At 45.1% G+C, this 16,353-nt stretch overlaps 1 protein-coding gene across 1 annotated transcript in view; it reads left to right on the forward strand.

Annotated features, from left to right (window-relative positions):
- Nucleotides 1-12,658, forward strand: part of PTPN6 (protein tyrosine phosphatase non-receptor type 6) — a 77,363-nt gene extending 64,705 nt beyond the window's left edge. Inside the window, exons 13-16 of the mRNA XM_073552980.1 lie at nucleotides 9,578-9,729; nucleotides 9,925-10,004; nucleotides 10,105-10,230; nucleotides 12,523-12,658. Of these exons, the coding sequence (XP_073409081.1) occupies nucleotides 9,578-9,729; nucleotides 9,925-10,004; nucleotides 10,105-10,225 (353 nt within the window). The 3' untranslated portion in view covers nucleotides 10,226-10,230; nucleotides 12,523-12,658. The remainder of the gene's footprint in view (nucleotides 1-9,577; nucleotides 9,730-9,924; nucleotides 10,005-10,104; nucleotides 10,231-12,522) is intronic.
- Nucleotides 12,659-16,353: the final 3,695 nt, after the last annotated feature.

The raw sequence follows: 16,353 nt of genomic DNA on the forward strand, positions 1-16,353 counted from the left end.
GAAGAAAAGGGACCAAACTGCTCTGATTTTTAGAGTTATCAATAATACACATTTTGTTCAACTCTTGTGAGTTGTCACATACAATGGACTCCTTCTCTGCAACTGCAATATCTGTCGCTCCCACAATTAAATTATCATCCAACCCCACTTGGGGGAGAATATAAATATTTTGTCTATGATCATCAATTTTATCCAGGAGATTGCTCTTCATGTTATCATCTGAAAAATTAATCATATCCGGGGGTTCAATCCTCATAGGAGTCATAGGAGGTGGCAAGCTTTTATTTCCATCTTTCCTATTCACCTGTTTTTTATCCTGATTTTTCCCACTTCTCTTTATTGCATCTATTTGTTCTATTATTTTCTTAATCTGCATCTGTGAGTCTATAACTTCCCCAGTAACATTAGTATTATTGGTGGTATTTATATCAACTATTTTTACTAGTGCACCCAAATCATTATTTCTTGAATTATCCGTCACATCCATTTTGTCATTGTCACTATTGTCACTAATGATCCGCGGTTCGCTTATTTCAGCTATCATATCATTAATATTTTCATTTCCATTTTTATTTTCATTTTCATTCTTATTAGTGTAATTTTCAGTAATCACTGTTTCACATAAACCCGTCTGTTTTACTTGTGCATCAATGTTTTTGGGGACCTCACTTACTATAGTTTCAAAAGAAGGTTTTTGTGTAATCTTTAAATTAGTCTTTGTAAAATTTGGAGTATTTTCACTATAAAAAAAATTTTTATTTCCATTTCTGGGTGTACGTGTAGGCACCATAGGAATTTGAGGGGTGTTTTTCTGTATATTCCCATCTCCCTTATTCACATTCATTATATTGTTCTTCCCACAATCTAGTGTGTTTTTATCAATACTATTCGCTTTCTTATAATCATCTCTATCTCTATATAGTTTGCGTGCCTTTCTCTTAATTATTTCTTGTTCAGCTTGTAAGAGCCTAGATGTAATAGCTGTGTTAATCCTATTAAATTCCGGGTGTGTCCCAAAATGAAGGAGTTCTACAGAGGTGGTTATTAGACCAGCTGATAAGGGGGGGGGGGAGTTGTAATCCAAGATAGGAAGGAATATTTGAAAGAGGCATATAGAATATTAAATGATGAGAATACATATAAAGTGGTCACAATGGATATTTATAAGAGTGCGGTAACTGAATATAATAAATTAATTGTAACTGGAAAAAAGGAGGGGATTTTAAATAAAAATGAATATAATTTTCTGACTATGAAAAATCCGCCTAGAGCTTTTTTCTATCATCTTCCTAAGATTCATAAGGATCAAAACCACCCCCCAGGGAGGCCCATCATTTCTGGCATAGGTTCTCTCACGTCAGGATTGGCAGCGTATGTAGATAATATTATGTATTTCCATGTGATGTCTGTGAAAAGTTTTCTTAGGGATTCTGCCCAGCTGATTCATTTGATGAAGGATATAGTGTGGAAAGATTCATACATGTTTCTGACTATAGATGTTGCATCCCTCTATTCAAATATTAGACATGATCTAGGATTGTATTGTTTTGGGAGATATGTGAAAGAAGATGCCCGTTTACCATTGAATCAGAAAGCCTTTTTAATGGATAGCATGAAGTTTATACTGCACAATAACTTTTTTGACTTTCAGGGAAAACTATATCACCAACAAGTCGGTACCGCAATGGGTTCGAAAGTAGCGCCAACTTTCGCTAACCTATTTATGGCCATTTTTGAATTCATTTATATAGAAAATTCCATTTTTTCAGAGCATATTATATTTTTTAAACAGTACATAGATGACCTTATGATAGTCTTTGATAATAAATGTAATAACATAGAACAATTTCTGGAGAGCATTCAGAGGAATGATTGGGGTCTCACCTTTTCATGGGTATATAATATGGAGAGTATAGATTATTTGGATCTGACCATTTTCCATTCAGAAGGGAAGATTTTTACTAAAACTTTTTTTAAGAAGTGTGATGCAAATAGTCTGTTAGATTTTAATAGTGGCCATTATTATAAATGATTAATCAATGTCCCGAAGAACCAGTATAAAAGGATTAAGAAAAATTGTAGTTTAGATTTTGTATTACAAGCCAAGGAATTGAAAAATAGGTTTATTGAGAAAAACTACCCAAAAAAACTGCTAGAAAAAGCATATAATGAGTGCGCAGGTTTGGAACAGATGGACCTAGTAAATCCTAAGAAAAAAGAAAAAGAGAATGATAGTTTCTCCTTAAACTTTTTAACTAATTTTACTAAACAAAATAAAAAAATTAGGAATATTTTACAGGATCATTGGTCTGTTCTTCTTAATGATCCAGTGTTGGGGAATATGCTACCAAATAAACCAGGACTAACCTTTAAAAGATCCTCTACTCTTAGAAATATACTGGCCCCCAGTCACCTGAAAAAAGAAAAAATTAGGGATGAACAGTGCAAAAAACCAGGAGTCTTTAAATGTAATACCGCTCGGTGTCTGTGTTGTGGCATGATTATGCATAATATGACCACATTCAGATCAATTCAGAATAATAAGGTGTTTGATATAAAGTTTTCCCTGAATTGTAAAAGTAGTTTTGTGATATATCTGATAGAATGCGAATGTGGTTTACAGTATGTGGGTAAAACCACACAAGAACTGCATAACCGCATGAATTCGCACAGACACAATATAATTGAAGGTTTTATGTTCCATGGAGTATCAAAACATTGCACTATAAAACATGGGAAGAAACCATGTATTAAAGTGGCCCCAATTGATTATGTTTCAGAAGACACTGTGAACAGGAGTGACATTCTGATGAGAAAGGAAATTTACTGGATTCACAGGTTGCAGACTCTGCAACCATACGGTTTAAATGAAATATCTGACATCTTTAAATAATTTTGGTGCTCTGCATATTTGTCTGCTAAGGATTAGAGTAGTATTGGCATCTGATAATTGTGTGATGTCCATGCTATAACATTACAGCAAGGGAATGATCATATCGCTAACATATAAAGAGATACAATCGGCGGCATTTTACTATGATTGGAATAGTTGGCTGGTGCCTTGAAAAGGAACTGACAGCTCTGGAGATGTGGAGCCTTTGGCTGAGAGAACAGAAAAGTTTCTTGAGTGCAGAGCATGGGTCTGCTGTGCAGGATCGAATCCGCATAGGAGTACATACATTAATTAATATATGATCATCTGCCTGAAATATAAGGAAAGTAAAAGTATAATATGTTGAATGAAGGGTTAATACTGAAAGGAAAATATAAATGCAGTTATATAAGAGATTTGTGAATGTTGTTCTGCTAATTGATATGATGTACCAAGAATTTTAGACTTTTATTGAGTATAATCATAATTTTATTATAATGTTTTACATTTTTTCTAGTGTGAAGTTTTACATACGTGTGTTTTTATATAAGTGTGTTTTATAGATGAATTTTAGTGATTTTTGTGATTTTACATTATGTTGATAGTTATGTGTGAATTTTTTTTAAGTGCAATGAGCATCTACCTCACTTCCTGGGGGAGTTAGTATATAAGGAGAATGGAATGTGATGCCAGTGTAACTTTGCTCCTGAGGAAGTGTACAGTGTGTACACGAAACGCGTAGAGTTTATGGAATAAAAAGAAAGTTATAATCACTGCTTGGTCCTTGGATTAACTCCTTGTGAACTTTGGACTGGAACAGCGCGATTCTGAAAGCCGGACTTCTCTCCTTCCTATATGTGCAATTCTAGTGACCGGCTGATTGCTGCAGTTCATCGGATCCTACCCATTTGTGCTTATGGTTGTTGTGTTTCACACAACTGAACCAGGTGAGTGGATCCATATCTGTTGAAACGTTTATATTATTGGATAAGACCCTATTGTGCGCTTCTGTCTCCCCCTTTTTTATTATTCCTTCATAAATGAACAGCCTGCCTCTTTCCTTCCACAACTGCTGGGTTTCTTCAGGAGCATGTGGATCTGGGCGTGAGTCAGCTTGTGACAGTAGCTCCTTTACCAGGCGGACGGCGGGGTCGCTATCCTGCGTTTCTGCCCAGTCATGATGAGGCAATGGATTTAGGGTGGCCTCTTTCATGATAGACCGTCTGCTTCTCACTCCTTGGGCACGTTGGGCCGTAATTGGCCGGTGGAAGGCAGATAACTCGACTTCTTCAAGTGCCTCAGGGTCTTCTCCTGCATCCGGCAGATTAGGCATTCTGGAAAGCGCATCAGCACTGGCATTCTTATGCCCTGCTCGGTACTTGATGGTAAATTCATAGTTAGACAGCCGGGCCTTCCATCGCTGCTCCAGTGCACCTAGTTTGGCAGTTTCCAAGTGAGTCAACGGGTTGTTATCCGTGAAGATGGTAAACTTGGCTGAAGCTAGGTAATGCTTGAATCGTTCAGTCACAGCCCAGACTATGGTGAGGAACTCCAGTTTGAAGGAGCTGTAGTTGTCAGAGTTCCTTTCAGTGGGTCGAAGCTTCATGCTGGCGTAGGAGATCACTCTTTCTTTGCCATTCTGTACCTGTGACAGTACTGCTCCAAGTCCCACGTTGCTGGCATCAGTATACAAGACAAAGGGTTGGTCATAATCTGGGTAGGCCAGAACTTCATCTCCTGTGAGAGCCATCTTCAGTCGGGTGAAGGACCTCTCCAGTTCCTCATTCCATTCAAATGTGGAACTTTTCTGTTTGGCTTTCTTGCACTGCCCCACCAGAAGATTTTGCATAGGCGTGGCTATTTCAGTGAAGCCTTTGATGAACCTTCGGTAGTAGCCTACCAACCCGAGGAATTGACGTACTTCATGGAGGTTGCTGGGCTTCGGCCAGTCCCGGATGACTGTGACTTTGTCAGGATCTGGTGCCACACCTTCTGCACTCACTACATGACCGAGGTACTGCACCTTGGGCTTCAGGAGGCGGCATTTGGAAGGCTTCACCTTCAGGCCAAAGTTGGACAAGGCTTCAAACAACTCAGCCAGGTGTTTCAGATGGTCTTCGTAAGTCTTGGAGAAAACAATGACATCATCAAGGTACAACAGGACTGTCTCGAAGTTCTTGTGTCCCAGACAGCATTCCATCAGCCGTTGAAATGTTCCTGGGGCGGTGCAGAGCCTGAACGGCATATAGTTGAACTCGCAGAGCCCCATTGGGGTGGTGAAGGCCATTTTCTCCTTGTCTGCCTCTGCCACGGGAACCTGCCAATACCCACTAGTGAGATCCAGGGTGGAAAAATAGTTAGCAGTTTTAAGTGTAGCTAATGATTCCTCAATTCTAGGTAATGGGTAGGCATCCTTATGTGTAATGCTGTTAATTTTTCTGTAATCAACACACATTCTCATAGTACCATCCTTTTTCTTTACAAAAACTATGGGAGCTGCCCAGGGGCTACAACTGTCTCTGATGACCCCTGCTTCCTTCATCTCTCTCAACATACCCTTAGCACATTGGTATTGTGTTGGGGGTATAGGTCTGTACCTTTCCTTTATGGGTGGATGGTCTCCAGTGGGGATATGATGTTGAACCCCTTTTGCCTGCCCAAAATCTAGTGGGTGTTTGCTGAATACCCGCTCATACTCCTGGGTCACTCTGTAAACCCCATTCTTTTGGTATAAAGGGGTGGAGTCAGTCCCCACCTGCAGTTGCTGACACCACTCCTCCAGCTGCTTCACAGGGCCATTGTCCTCCACCTGGTCGGATGAGACCAAGGGCTCTGCTGCCTGCATTGCATTATTACCGACAGTGAGCAGCTTAGCAACTGTGGCGTACCGAGGTATTGTGGCCTCCTCCTCCCCACAATTCAAGAGGCGTACAGGTACTCTCCCTTTGCGGACATCAACCACCCCTCTGGCGGTCAGGACAGTGGGCCTGCTATCTGAATATACTGGCTCTACCAATGCCTGGTTATCTTTCCCTCTGAGGCCTATGGCTGCCCGACACCAAATTAGCATTTCACATCTGGGGGGTATCGCAATGGGGAAAGAATCACTCACTCTGACGCTGCCAATTTCTCCGCCAGACAGTTCTACCTGTTGCCTTTGCATCAGGGCCTTGATCTCCTTCTGCAGAACTCGTTGTTCACTGGAACCAGCAGTCTCACCCACCTGTTGCAACAAGACAATAACCTCGGAAAGACAATTTTCAATTACATTTGTACCAAGAGTCATCATGGGATTACATTCTCATCGATCAATATCCACAACTATCAGACCTTGAGATTTGAGCTCCACCCTCCCCACTTTAACTGTAATTTCTTTACATCCCACTTGTGGTAAAGACTGACCATTACTGGCAACTACTGTGAGTTCATCACTTGGGTCATGGGTGAGTTCAGAGTCAGCCCAATACCGCTTGTAGAGGATATAGGGCATAGTGGTCACCTGGGAGCCAGTGTCCAGCAAAGCGTTCATGGGGATGCTGTCAATCACCACTGGAAGGATCGGTCTCCCTCCAACATACTTGGCTCGCCAGTTCTTTGGGTCTTGTGGTCCTACTCCTGGGGGTTGGCCCTCTGCCCCAGGGGTTGCTCGTTTAAATAACAGAACCTTGCAATGTAGCCTGCCTTGTGGCAGTGACGACAGATGGGACATCCGTCCTGGTCATAGCAGTCGTTGTTTCTCCTTCGGAGTGGCGGGATCCTCTTCTTCCGTAGCCACGGGACATCCTCTGGACTGGAGGCAAGCTGGATCTTCTCCTTTGAGGACACATTCAGGGACTGCACGGTTTTAGTAAGTGCAGCCATACCTTTGGTCAACTCCTGGACCTGAAGACGCAGCTCTTCAGATGGCTCTTTATCCAGAGTCTGTGCATCAGCCTCCACAGGGCTGAGAGGGAAAGATGCCGCCTCCTGATGGTATGTGATCGCTGGGCGCCCAAGGGGCGCTGGACAGTTGACAGTTGGTTCCTACAGTACCCGGATAGCCCGGTCCTTGAAGTCTGCAAAGTCCAGATCAGGGTTCTGTAGGGCTGTGATACGCAGCTGTGCTCTGTGGGTACTAGATAGGAGTCTTTCAATAAATTGTTCCTTTAGCAGTCCTTCTCCATCTTTCACACTGTCAGGGTCAATCTGCTTGACGGCTCGCAGCGCCTCCTGCAGGTTAAAAGTGTAGTCCCTTATACTGTCCTGCGCTTTCTGTTTACATCCAAAGAACCTCATCTTGATTTCAGCTGCAGGGCGAGTGTCAAAGGTGCGTCTTAGCTTGGCCAAAATCTTTTTAACAGTCTCTTTATCAGTGTCCTGCCAGGCTTTTACTTCCCGCTGTTCTGCACCTGTTAGCTGCCCAATAAGGATGTTCACCTTCTGGCTTTCAGACAGAGGATACACCTCAAACAAACTGCACAGTCTCTCTTTGAAGTCACTCAGGGTGTGACTCCCCTGAATACTGCGGTAGCCAGGCTGCTCCCGGTATGTAAGGCATAGACAGCGGCATTATGGGGACCGCTGCGGTGGGCGCTGTTTCTTGCGGTGCCCTGGAGGCAACACTGGCTGCTGGATTCAGCTGCACTATTGGAGCCGCAGCCGCATTGAGCCCTGCATCTTGCGGCGCTGAGGGGTTTGCGGGGGCGTCTGCCGCTGCATCGGCGCTTGCCTCCGACATTCTCTTCTCCCCCCTAGTTAATGTTAGCCAAGGCCTGGGGTTGGGCAGGCTTAGCGGCTGCCGCGTTACAGGCTGGATGATCGGGCTGCAGGCCTCCTCCTCTCACTTCTCGCGCGGCACTTCACTTCTTCGCGCTCTTCGGCAGGCTCCACCCAAGACGGCCCACCTCTTTGGGTTCCCGCGCGCGCCAAGCAGCGGGGTAATGGCGGCAATTTCACAGTCTATAGCACACAACACAGTCTCTGGCACACAGGACCTGGGGATACCGGGCTCCGTAATCCTGTTTGTGACGTCAAAATGGGTCGCCCTCCCAGGGCTGTGGGGTACTCGGTACCGGGCCGGTCTCTTAGAGGGGAGTGTCACAGCAGCGGTGACCCGGTCCATGGCCCTGGGCGCCCATGTAAAAGGGGATTGAGTGATGAAATAAAGTTTATAAGTGATTTGTGACACCACCTGTGGTGTTCGGCAAGGGAGGTGTTAAGCCGACGCTGCAGACAGATCCTCTGGGACAGATGGTGGGGTGCAGCAAAGATGGTGTAGCCCTCCACAGGCAGGGCTGTAGTCCCAGGGCAGAGTAGATGAAGAGGATAAGTGTTGAGGAAGAGGGTGCAGTGGCTGGCACATAGATGTAGCAGTGCTGAAGAAGTTGCAGGAAGAAGGCAAGGACACAGCGGAATGCAGTTTCTTTACCTTTACTTGTAAGTGCAGTCCAGGGTCCAGATTACAGATGGCACAGGAGCAGGCTAGCCTGGAAGCAACTCAGGGATCTCTCTATCAGATGGGTTGTGTAGTCTCCTCTCTAGCGCTTACTTGAGGTACATGCAGTACTGTGTTACACTGAAGTTCCTCCTTCTTGTTCCCTCTCAGATCTACCTCGTATGGCAGACAGCTGTAGCCCTCTTTCTCTTGGCTCACCCGTTGCTGTTGTGCCTCCGAGTCTTAGGTGGGAATAGAGCATTTACAGCTTCCTATTCCTCTGGTTTCTGTTGCAGGACCTTCAGTATCCTTACAACCGTGGAGACCAGGCTACAGATCAGGCGCTATCACCGGGAGGGAGCTCTCTATCCTCAGCTCAACCTCCAGCTTCTCTCCACACGTCTACACTCGTTGCCCTCCTCACACTAACTGACTAATTTCCCGTCCTGGCCCCCAGAGAGAAACTCTTCCCCTTAGTATTGGTTCAGAGCTCCCTCTGCTGGCCCGGAGTGTGAACCGTGTTGCATGACATGGTTAACTGCTAGAGAGACCCTTCATTGCTTCCAAGCCTGACATCACCCTCCCTGGAGGAAGGCAATACCACTGTGGCGACCATGCTCCTGGGGGCATCACACTTATTTGTCTCTGCAGATCCCACCAGCTTCAGAGCAAGTGCTTACAAGCTCCACAGCAAAAAGTTTGTAAGTGCTGCACTCCTTGTCTAAGAGACCGGCCACTACTGCAGAGGTGGCCAGTAACCTCGGCAGTGAATAGTAAATGATAGCTTTAAAAATCTTTCTATTCTTGGGAACAGAGAGGACTTTTTATGAGCACCTTTATCTATTTAAGAAGTTGAGACAACGCAGGATCCAAACAGAGCTGCAGTGAAAAGCATAGGGGACAGGCAGCCTGAGCCTCTGATGAGACAGGAGGTGGACATCAGATAACCACAGAACTCATCAGACAATAGTTGAGCCCTAAAGCTGAGACTATGGAGCTAATTTGCCTGCAACGTACGTCGGGGTCCAGCACTTAGTTAAGGCTGCGTAACACAGGTGAAGGGGGTCGCATGGCCGCCGGACAGGAGTCCTGTGAACTGTCTCCTATCTGCCGGGTCTCCGGCTCTTCTCACCAGTAGGCTTATTGTTGTGGTGCACTCACGACATTGCAGTGAGCCGTGGACGCCGGCAGGTAGGAGGCCACTCACACAGCTCCTGCCCAGCAACCATGGACCAACGCCAGGGAATAACTGATTTGCTCGTTCCATCTGTCACTGCTCGTGTCGTCCACAGGTCTGGACTGTGACATCGACGTGCAGAAAACCATCCAGATGGTGCGATCGCAGCGCTCGGGGATGGTGCAGACGGAAGCGCAGTACCGGTTTACCTACGCCGCCATAGCCCAGTACATCGACTCAGCCAAGCACAAACTGCAGGCGCTGGAGGTACGGGAAGTGCAGCCGCGCGGTGGAGGCATTATCTGATAAAAATTCCTTTCATGCAGCATCTGATAATCCGGCACTATAATGTAGATTCCAGATTATACCGCAGTCTGTGCCGGACTATCAGAATGTCTGGATTGGAGGAAGTGTACTGTATACAGTGATGGCCCCCGATGAAAAGACATTCTCCCCCAACAGAGAACGAAGACGACAGAGTCAGAATATGGAAACCTGGGTCTGTCCTTGTCCAAGATGAAGGTGACACGGAGCTCCTCCAAGTAAGATGTCCTTGGCCTGCAGTGTTAGTGTAGCCCCCTGTGTCGGTGTCTCTGGCGTCGGTGCCCCCCGTGTCCTCACACCCGACTTCTGACGTTTCAGGCCTAAAGATGAAGGAATGGTTTACGAGAATCTGAGCGGCAGGAAAGACAAGAAAGAAAAGGTGAATAAGAAAATGTCGTCTGAGCGGGAGAAACCGCGGACCTCCGTGAAGAAGAAGTGACCGAGGTGAGAAGACGGTGTCACACGGGACAGGCTCAGACACAGCACGGTGTCACGCGGGACAGGTTCAGATACAGCGCGGTGTCACGCGGGACAGGTTCAGATACAGCGCGGTGTCACGCGGGACAGGTTCAGATACAGCGCGGTGTCACGCGGGACAGGTTCAGATACAGCGCGGTGTCACGCTGGACAGGTTCAGATACAGCGCGGTTTCACGCGGGACAGGTTCAGATACAGCGCGGTGTCACGCGGGACAGGTTCAGATACAGCGCGGTGTCACGCGGGACAGGTTCAGATACAGCGCGGTGTCACGCGGGACAGGTTCAGATACAGCACGGTGTCACACAGGACAGGCTCAGATACAGCGCAGTGTCAAGACAGGACAGGCTCAGATACAGCAGTGTCACACGGGACAGGCTCAGATACAGCACAGTGTCACACGGGACAGGGTTAAATACAGCGCAGTGTCACACGGGACAGGCTCAGATACAGCACGGTGTCACACGGGACAGGCTCAGATACAGCACGGTGTCACACGGGACAGGGTTAGATACAGCAGTGTCACGCGGGACGGGCTCAGATACAGCAGTATCACGCGGGATGGGCTCAGATACAGCACGGTGTCAGACAGGACATATTCAGATACAGCGTGGGGTCACACGGGACAGGCTCAGATACAGCACGGCGTCACACGGGACAGGCTCAGATACAGCACGGCGTCACACGGGACAGGCTCAGATACAGCACGGCGTCACACGGGACAGGCTCAGATACAGCACGGCGTCACACGGGACAGGCTCAGATACAGCAACTTATATGGCAAAATTTACGCAAAAATCCCCGACCCAAAGTCGCTCCGGGGGGCAGGGCTGGAGTCCATCTGAGCAAACACTTTGCAGCTTTTTTAAAAAAGTTGCCATTGATAAATTGATCACAAACAAATGGAAAACAAAAGAAATAACGAATCCCTGAAAATATGAACAGAAGAAAATGGGAACACAAAATAAATATTAATAAGGAGCAAATAAAAGACGCAAATGAAAAACAGGCGACTAAAATGAACAACTAGACAGGGTGTAAATGCAGTAATGACCCGGGCTCTATGGGTTTATTAATGCATCTAATATAAAATACACAGACGGGATCAGTACAGAGACAAGATGATACAGACAGGAGAACATCTGGATAAAGTGTCCACCCTGCAATGTCAATGTCTACCACAAGATGGCAGCGTATAAACCACAAGCGCTGAGACCCCAGAAATGTTTGTGTTGCATCAAGGAGAAATATAGTAAATGGGGTAAAAGTCAAGAAATAGAAAGCATTAACCCGCTCCACAAATGTGAGGCCCCAAATATAGGCTCCTAAGAAGGCTGACAATAGTAGCAAAAAAAAAAAAGCAGCCGCCCCTTGAAGTGGCTCATGAACAAGAGTTCCCGCAATAGTACAAGGTGTTCCAGGGTAGAACAGCACCAAACGCGTTTTTTGCTCGGAAAGCTTCATCTTACATCACCTTGCATTCCTGCTGGAACTCTTGCTCATGTGCCCACTTCATTGGGTTGCTACTTTTGTTTTTTTTTTGCTATTATCGTCATCCTTCCTGGGAGCCTAATACTGGGGTCCCACATTTTTGGAATGGGTTAATGCTTTATATTTTTTTGACTTTTCTTTTACCCCCTTTTTCTTGCTTCTCTCTGATGGAACACAAACATTCCTGGGTTTTCAGCGCCTGTGGTTATACACCGCCATCTGGTGGTAGACATTGACATTGCAGGGTGGACACTTTATCCAGGTGTTCTCCTCTCCTGTCTATCTTCTCATCTTGTCTCTGTCCTGATCCAGTCTGTGGAATTTATTTAGATGTCTTAATAGAGATATGGTTTGTTCTTGGATTTTGCCTTTCATTGGTGCTAATAAGCCGGTGATCTAATGATGAAGGGCTGTGTATACAAGATCAGTCCTGGAAGTTCCCATGATGAGCATTTCATGTTTATTCACGGTGGGGAAATAAATAAAAGCGCACAGTTCCGGCAGCGTGGACTGGATTTCCCCAAGTCTCATCTATACCATACTTTTCTTTTTATAAACATTACATAACCTGCAGTGTGATTTCCACAATCTCGAGGTTACATTTGTTTGTTTTTTCAATCGGATTTTCCACGTAATTCTGATTGAGATGAGGAAAGTCCACAGATTAAAAAAAAAAAAAAGTAGTGTGCGCACCCTGGCACCCGTGGCCGCACGCCCCGGTCTGACGCATCCACCTCTGAATATGAATCTCCGCTTTCTTCCCGACAGGTTTCTGCGGACGGATCCCTTCAGAATTTTTTTTTTCCCCACCTGATCCCAGACTTCTCAGCGCACAACCTGGACAGTTTTGCTAGAAAATAAGTGAAATTTCTGACTATTTAATAAAGTGTTCTGCATGCAGTAAGTAGCGGCTCGTGTATTAATGGGGCTCTGTAGTTCTGCAGACATGACGGCCTAGCAGGTGTTCAGCAGATTACAGCTTGATCCCATTGAAATGAATAGGAGCGAGCTGCAGTGCCCGGCGCAGCCGCTAGCAAATATACGGCACGGTCCACGGTAAGGTGGCGGGTGGGGACGGTGCAACAGAGCGTGCTCAGCCATGCCGCCAGCCTGAGCTGTCAGTCAGGAGGGCGGTGTCCTCTGGAAGAACAAACCTGAGCCAGCCCCTTTTTAAAGAGACTTGGTGCACCGCGGCACAGCCATACATTTAGGCACACCTTCTCACCGGACTGTTTTCTAGCTGTAAGTTGTCAAAGAGCAGAGTGGAGGTACAAGGTGCACTTAAATGACCGACTCCGCCATGAAGCACCGAGCCGCGGTACTGGGATGGATCAGTCTGTGCGGACAGAGGCCCTTTAATGTGTCCTCCATAATAGCGATCAAGCGAATTATTTTTTTGGTTTTGTCCAAAAAATAAATACTAGGATTGTGGGAACCAATCACAGTGGGGAAAAACTGCCCTTAATGTACAATTACTATACAGAAATCTGATGAATAAGGCTGTAAGAGACGGAGAGCCGGTCGGAGCCCGGCTGCAGCAGAGTGGTTGGAGGCAGTGATATCGCAGAGGTGGTCGGGCAGCAGTCGCATTAGTCCCCACGTTAGGCTGCAGTATTAATCAGATCTTCATTAATGTGTGCAAACATACAGGTCACAAAGTCGCTGCAGCCACAGGGCAAGAAAATAAAACCAGAAACAGGTTGATTTTTGCTGAAGTATTTTTTTTTATAAAGTTCACACATGATCGTATCCTCCAAGCCGGGGACACAGTCCACTACTAAGTGCTCTCCTGTCGGGTCAATGTCACTGCGGCACGTGTCCAGCTCAAGCGCGGGCCGGGCAGAGATCGTTCTGGGGATAAGAGGGGGAGGGGAGGGGAGAGGGAGGCTGAAGAATTACAGGGGCAGATTTGGTCGGCAGCGTTCATCATTTCTTGCCTTTCTGTATAAGGCTGTCGCTGCAGAGAGATAGAGAGAAAAAGAAAATGAGAGCCGGGACATCAGAGGGACAAATATATACACTTACACACACACATATGCAGACATAACATATCCAATAAAGGAGGGACCTACCTTCCTCTGCAGGATCCACATCACCCCAGGGAAGAAGGAAAGAAGAAAAAAAAAAAAAAAAAAATCAGTATAATAAATCCTACAAACATTACATATAAGTCAGAGCATGGGTTCAGGTGGAGTATATATATATATATATATATATATATATATATACATACACACATACACACACATAGTACAGACCAAAAGTTTGGACACACCTCATTCAAAGCGTTTTCTTTATTTTCATGACTATGAAAATTGTAGATTCACTCTGAAGGCATCAAGACTATGAATTAACACATGTGGAATTATATAATTAACAAAAAAGTGTGAAACAACTGAAAATATGTCTTATATTCTAGGTTCTTCAAAGTAGCCACCTTTTGCTTTGATTACTGCTTTGCACACTCTTGACATTCTCTTGATGAGCTTCAAGAGGTAGTCACCGGAAATGGTTTTCGCTTCACAGGTGTGCCCTGTCAGGTTTAATAAGTGGCATTTCTTGCCTTATAAATGGGGTTGGGACCATCAGTTGTGTTGTGCAGAAGTCTGGTGGATACACAGCTGATAGTCCTACTGAATAGACTGTTAGAATTTGTATTATGGCAAGAAAAAAAGCAGCCAAGTAAAGAAAAACGAGTGGCCATCATAACTTTAAGAAATGAAGGTCAGTCAGTCCGAAAAATTGGGAAAACTTTGAAAGTGTCCCCAAGTGCAGTGGCAAAAAACATCAAGCGCTACAAAGAAACTGCCTCACATGAGGACCGCCCCAGGAAAGGAAGACCAAGAGTCACCTCTGCTGCAGAGGATAAGTTCATCCGAGTCACCAGCCTCAGAAATCGCAGGTTAACAGCAGCTCAGATTAGAGACCAGGTCAGTGCCACTCAGAGTTCTAGCAGCAGACACATCTCTACAAGTGTTAAGAGGAGACTTTGTGCAGCAGGCCTTCATGGTAAAATAGCTGCTAGGAACCACTGCTAAGGACAGACAACAAGCAGAAGAGACTTGTTTGGGCTAGAGAACACAAGGAATGGACATTAGACCAGTGGAAATCTGTGCTTTGGTCTGATGAGTCCAAATTTGAGATCTCTGGTTCCAACCACCGTGTCTTTGTGTGATGCAGAAAAGGTGAACGGATGGACTCTACATGCCTGGTTCCCACCATGAAGCATGGAGGAGGAGGAGTGATGGTGTGGGGGTGCTTTGCTGGTGACACTGTTGGGTATTTATTCAAAATTGCAGGCATACTGAACCAGCATGGCTACCACAGCATCTTGCAGCGGCATGCTATTCCATCCGGTTTGCGTTTAGTTGGACCATCATTTATTTTTCAACAGGACGACTACAAACACACCTCCAGGCTGTGTAAGGGCTATTTGACCAAGAAGGAGAGTGATGGGGTGCTACACCAGATGACCTGACCTCCACAGTCACCAGACCTGAACCCTATCGAGATGGATTTGGGGTGAGCTGGACAGCAGAGTGAAGGCAAAAGGGCCAACAAGTGCTAAGCATCTCTGGGAACTCCTTCAAGACTGTTGGAAGACCATTTCCGGTGACTACCTCTTGAAGCTCATCAAGAGAATGCCAAGAGTGTGCAAAGCAGTAATCAAAGCAAAAGGTGGCTACTTTGAAGAACCTAGAATATAAGACATATTTTCAGTTGTTTCACACTTTTTGTTTATTATATAATTCCACATGTGTTAGTTCATAGTTTTGATGCCTTCAGAGTGAATCTACAATTTTCAGTCATGAAAATAAAGAAAACTCTTTGAATGAGGTGTGTCCAAACTTTTGGTCTGTACTGATATAATATATATATATCTCTATTAGAGAATTTACTAAACCTTGCAGCCGCTGGAGAGATACATGCCAGAATTACGAAGAGGAACATGGCTACTAATAAGTTCCAAGATGGTGCTGATATCAGCTGTAATTTAACAATCTGGGGTAAAGCTTAGTAAAGCTTTTTGGAATTTTGGTGGCCTGCCCCCCTCCTTGTACCAGGCCTCCTCCTCCCTCTCCCAATTTAAATAATAAAAAAAAAAAAATTAAAAAAGTGCCATGGGGACGAGTGACTTTTTTCTTGTGTTCATTAGCATTTGTTTTTTTCTTTCCACCAAGTTCTGCAAAAATGGGGTTGATGAACGTTGCTCAAAATTTGAGCCGCTTTTTTTTCTTATTTTTTGGGGGGGCAAATGTTTTTTTTAAAAAAATGTCATTAATTTTGTGCACTTAGATTTCATAACTCACTAAGTTACTAAGTTCAATTGCGCAAAATTTGTGACAATTGGAAAAGCTGTAAAGGATGAATTAGAGTAACAAATAAAACCCCCCAAAACTCCAAGTAAATGCGCTCTAAATAAAAAATTAAATAATGAATAAGGTGCAGAAAAAAAACAACTATACACACCATAAAAAAAAAAAAAAAAGGAGCAAAGATAACGATGAATAAATCGAGAGTAAACAGTGGAAAAATAGTGATTTTTTACACCAGAAAACTGCTGTAAAGAGCTGAGTAACTCTCCCCTGCAGTACGATG

The sequence above is a fragment of the Dendrobates tinctorius genome, unplaced genomic scaffold, assembly GCF_039654945.1.
Source record: "Dendrobates tinctorius isolate UK_male_01 unplaced genomic scaffold, ASM3965494v1 ptg000196l, whole genome shotgun sequence".
Taxonomy (NCBI): Eukaryota; Metazoa; Chordata; class Amphibia; order Anura; family Dendrobatidae; genus Dendrobates; species Dendrobates tinctorius.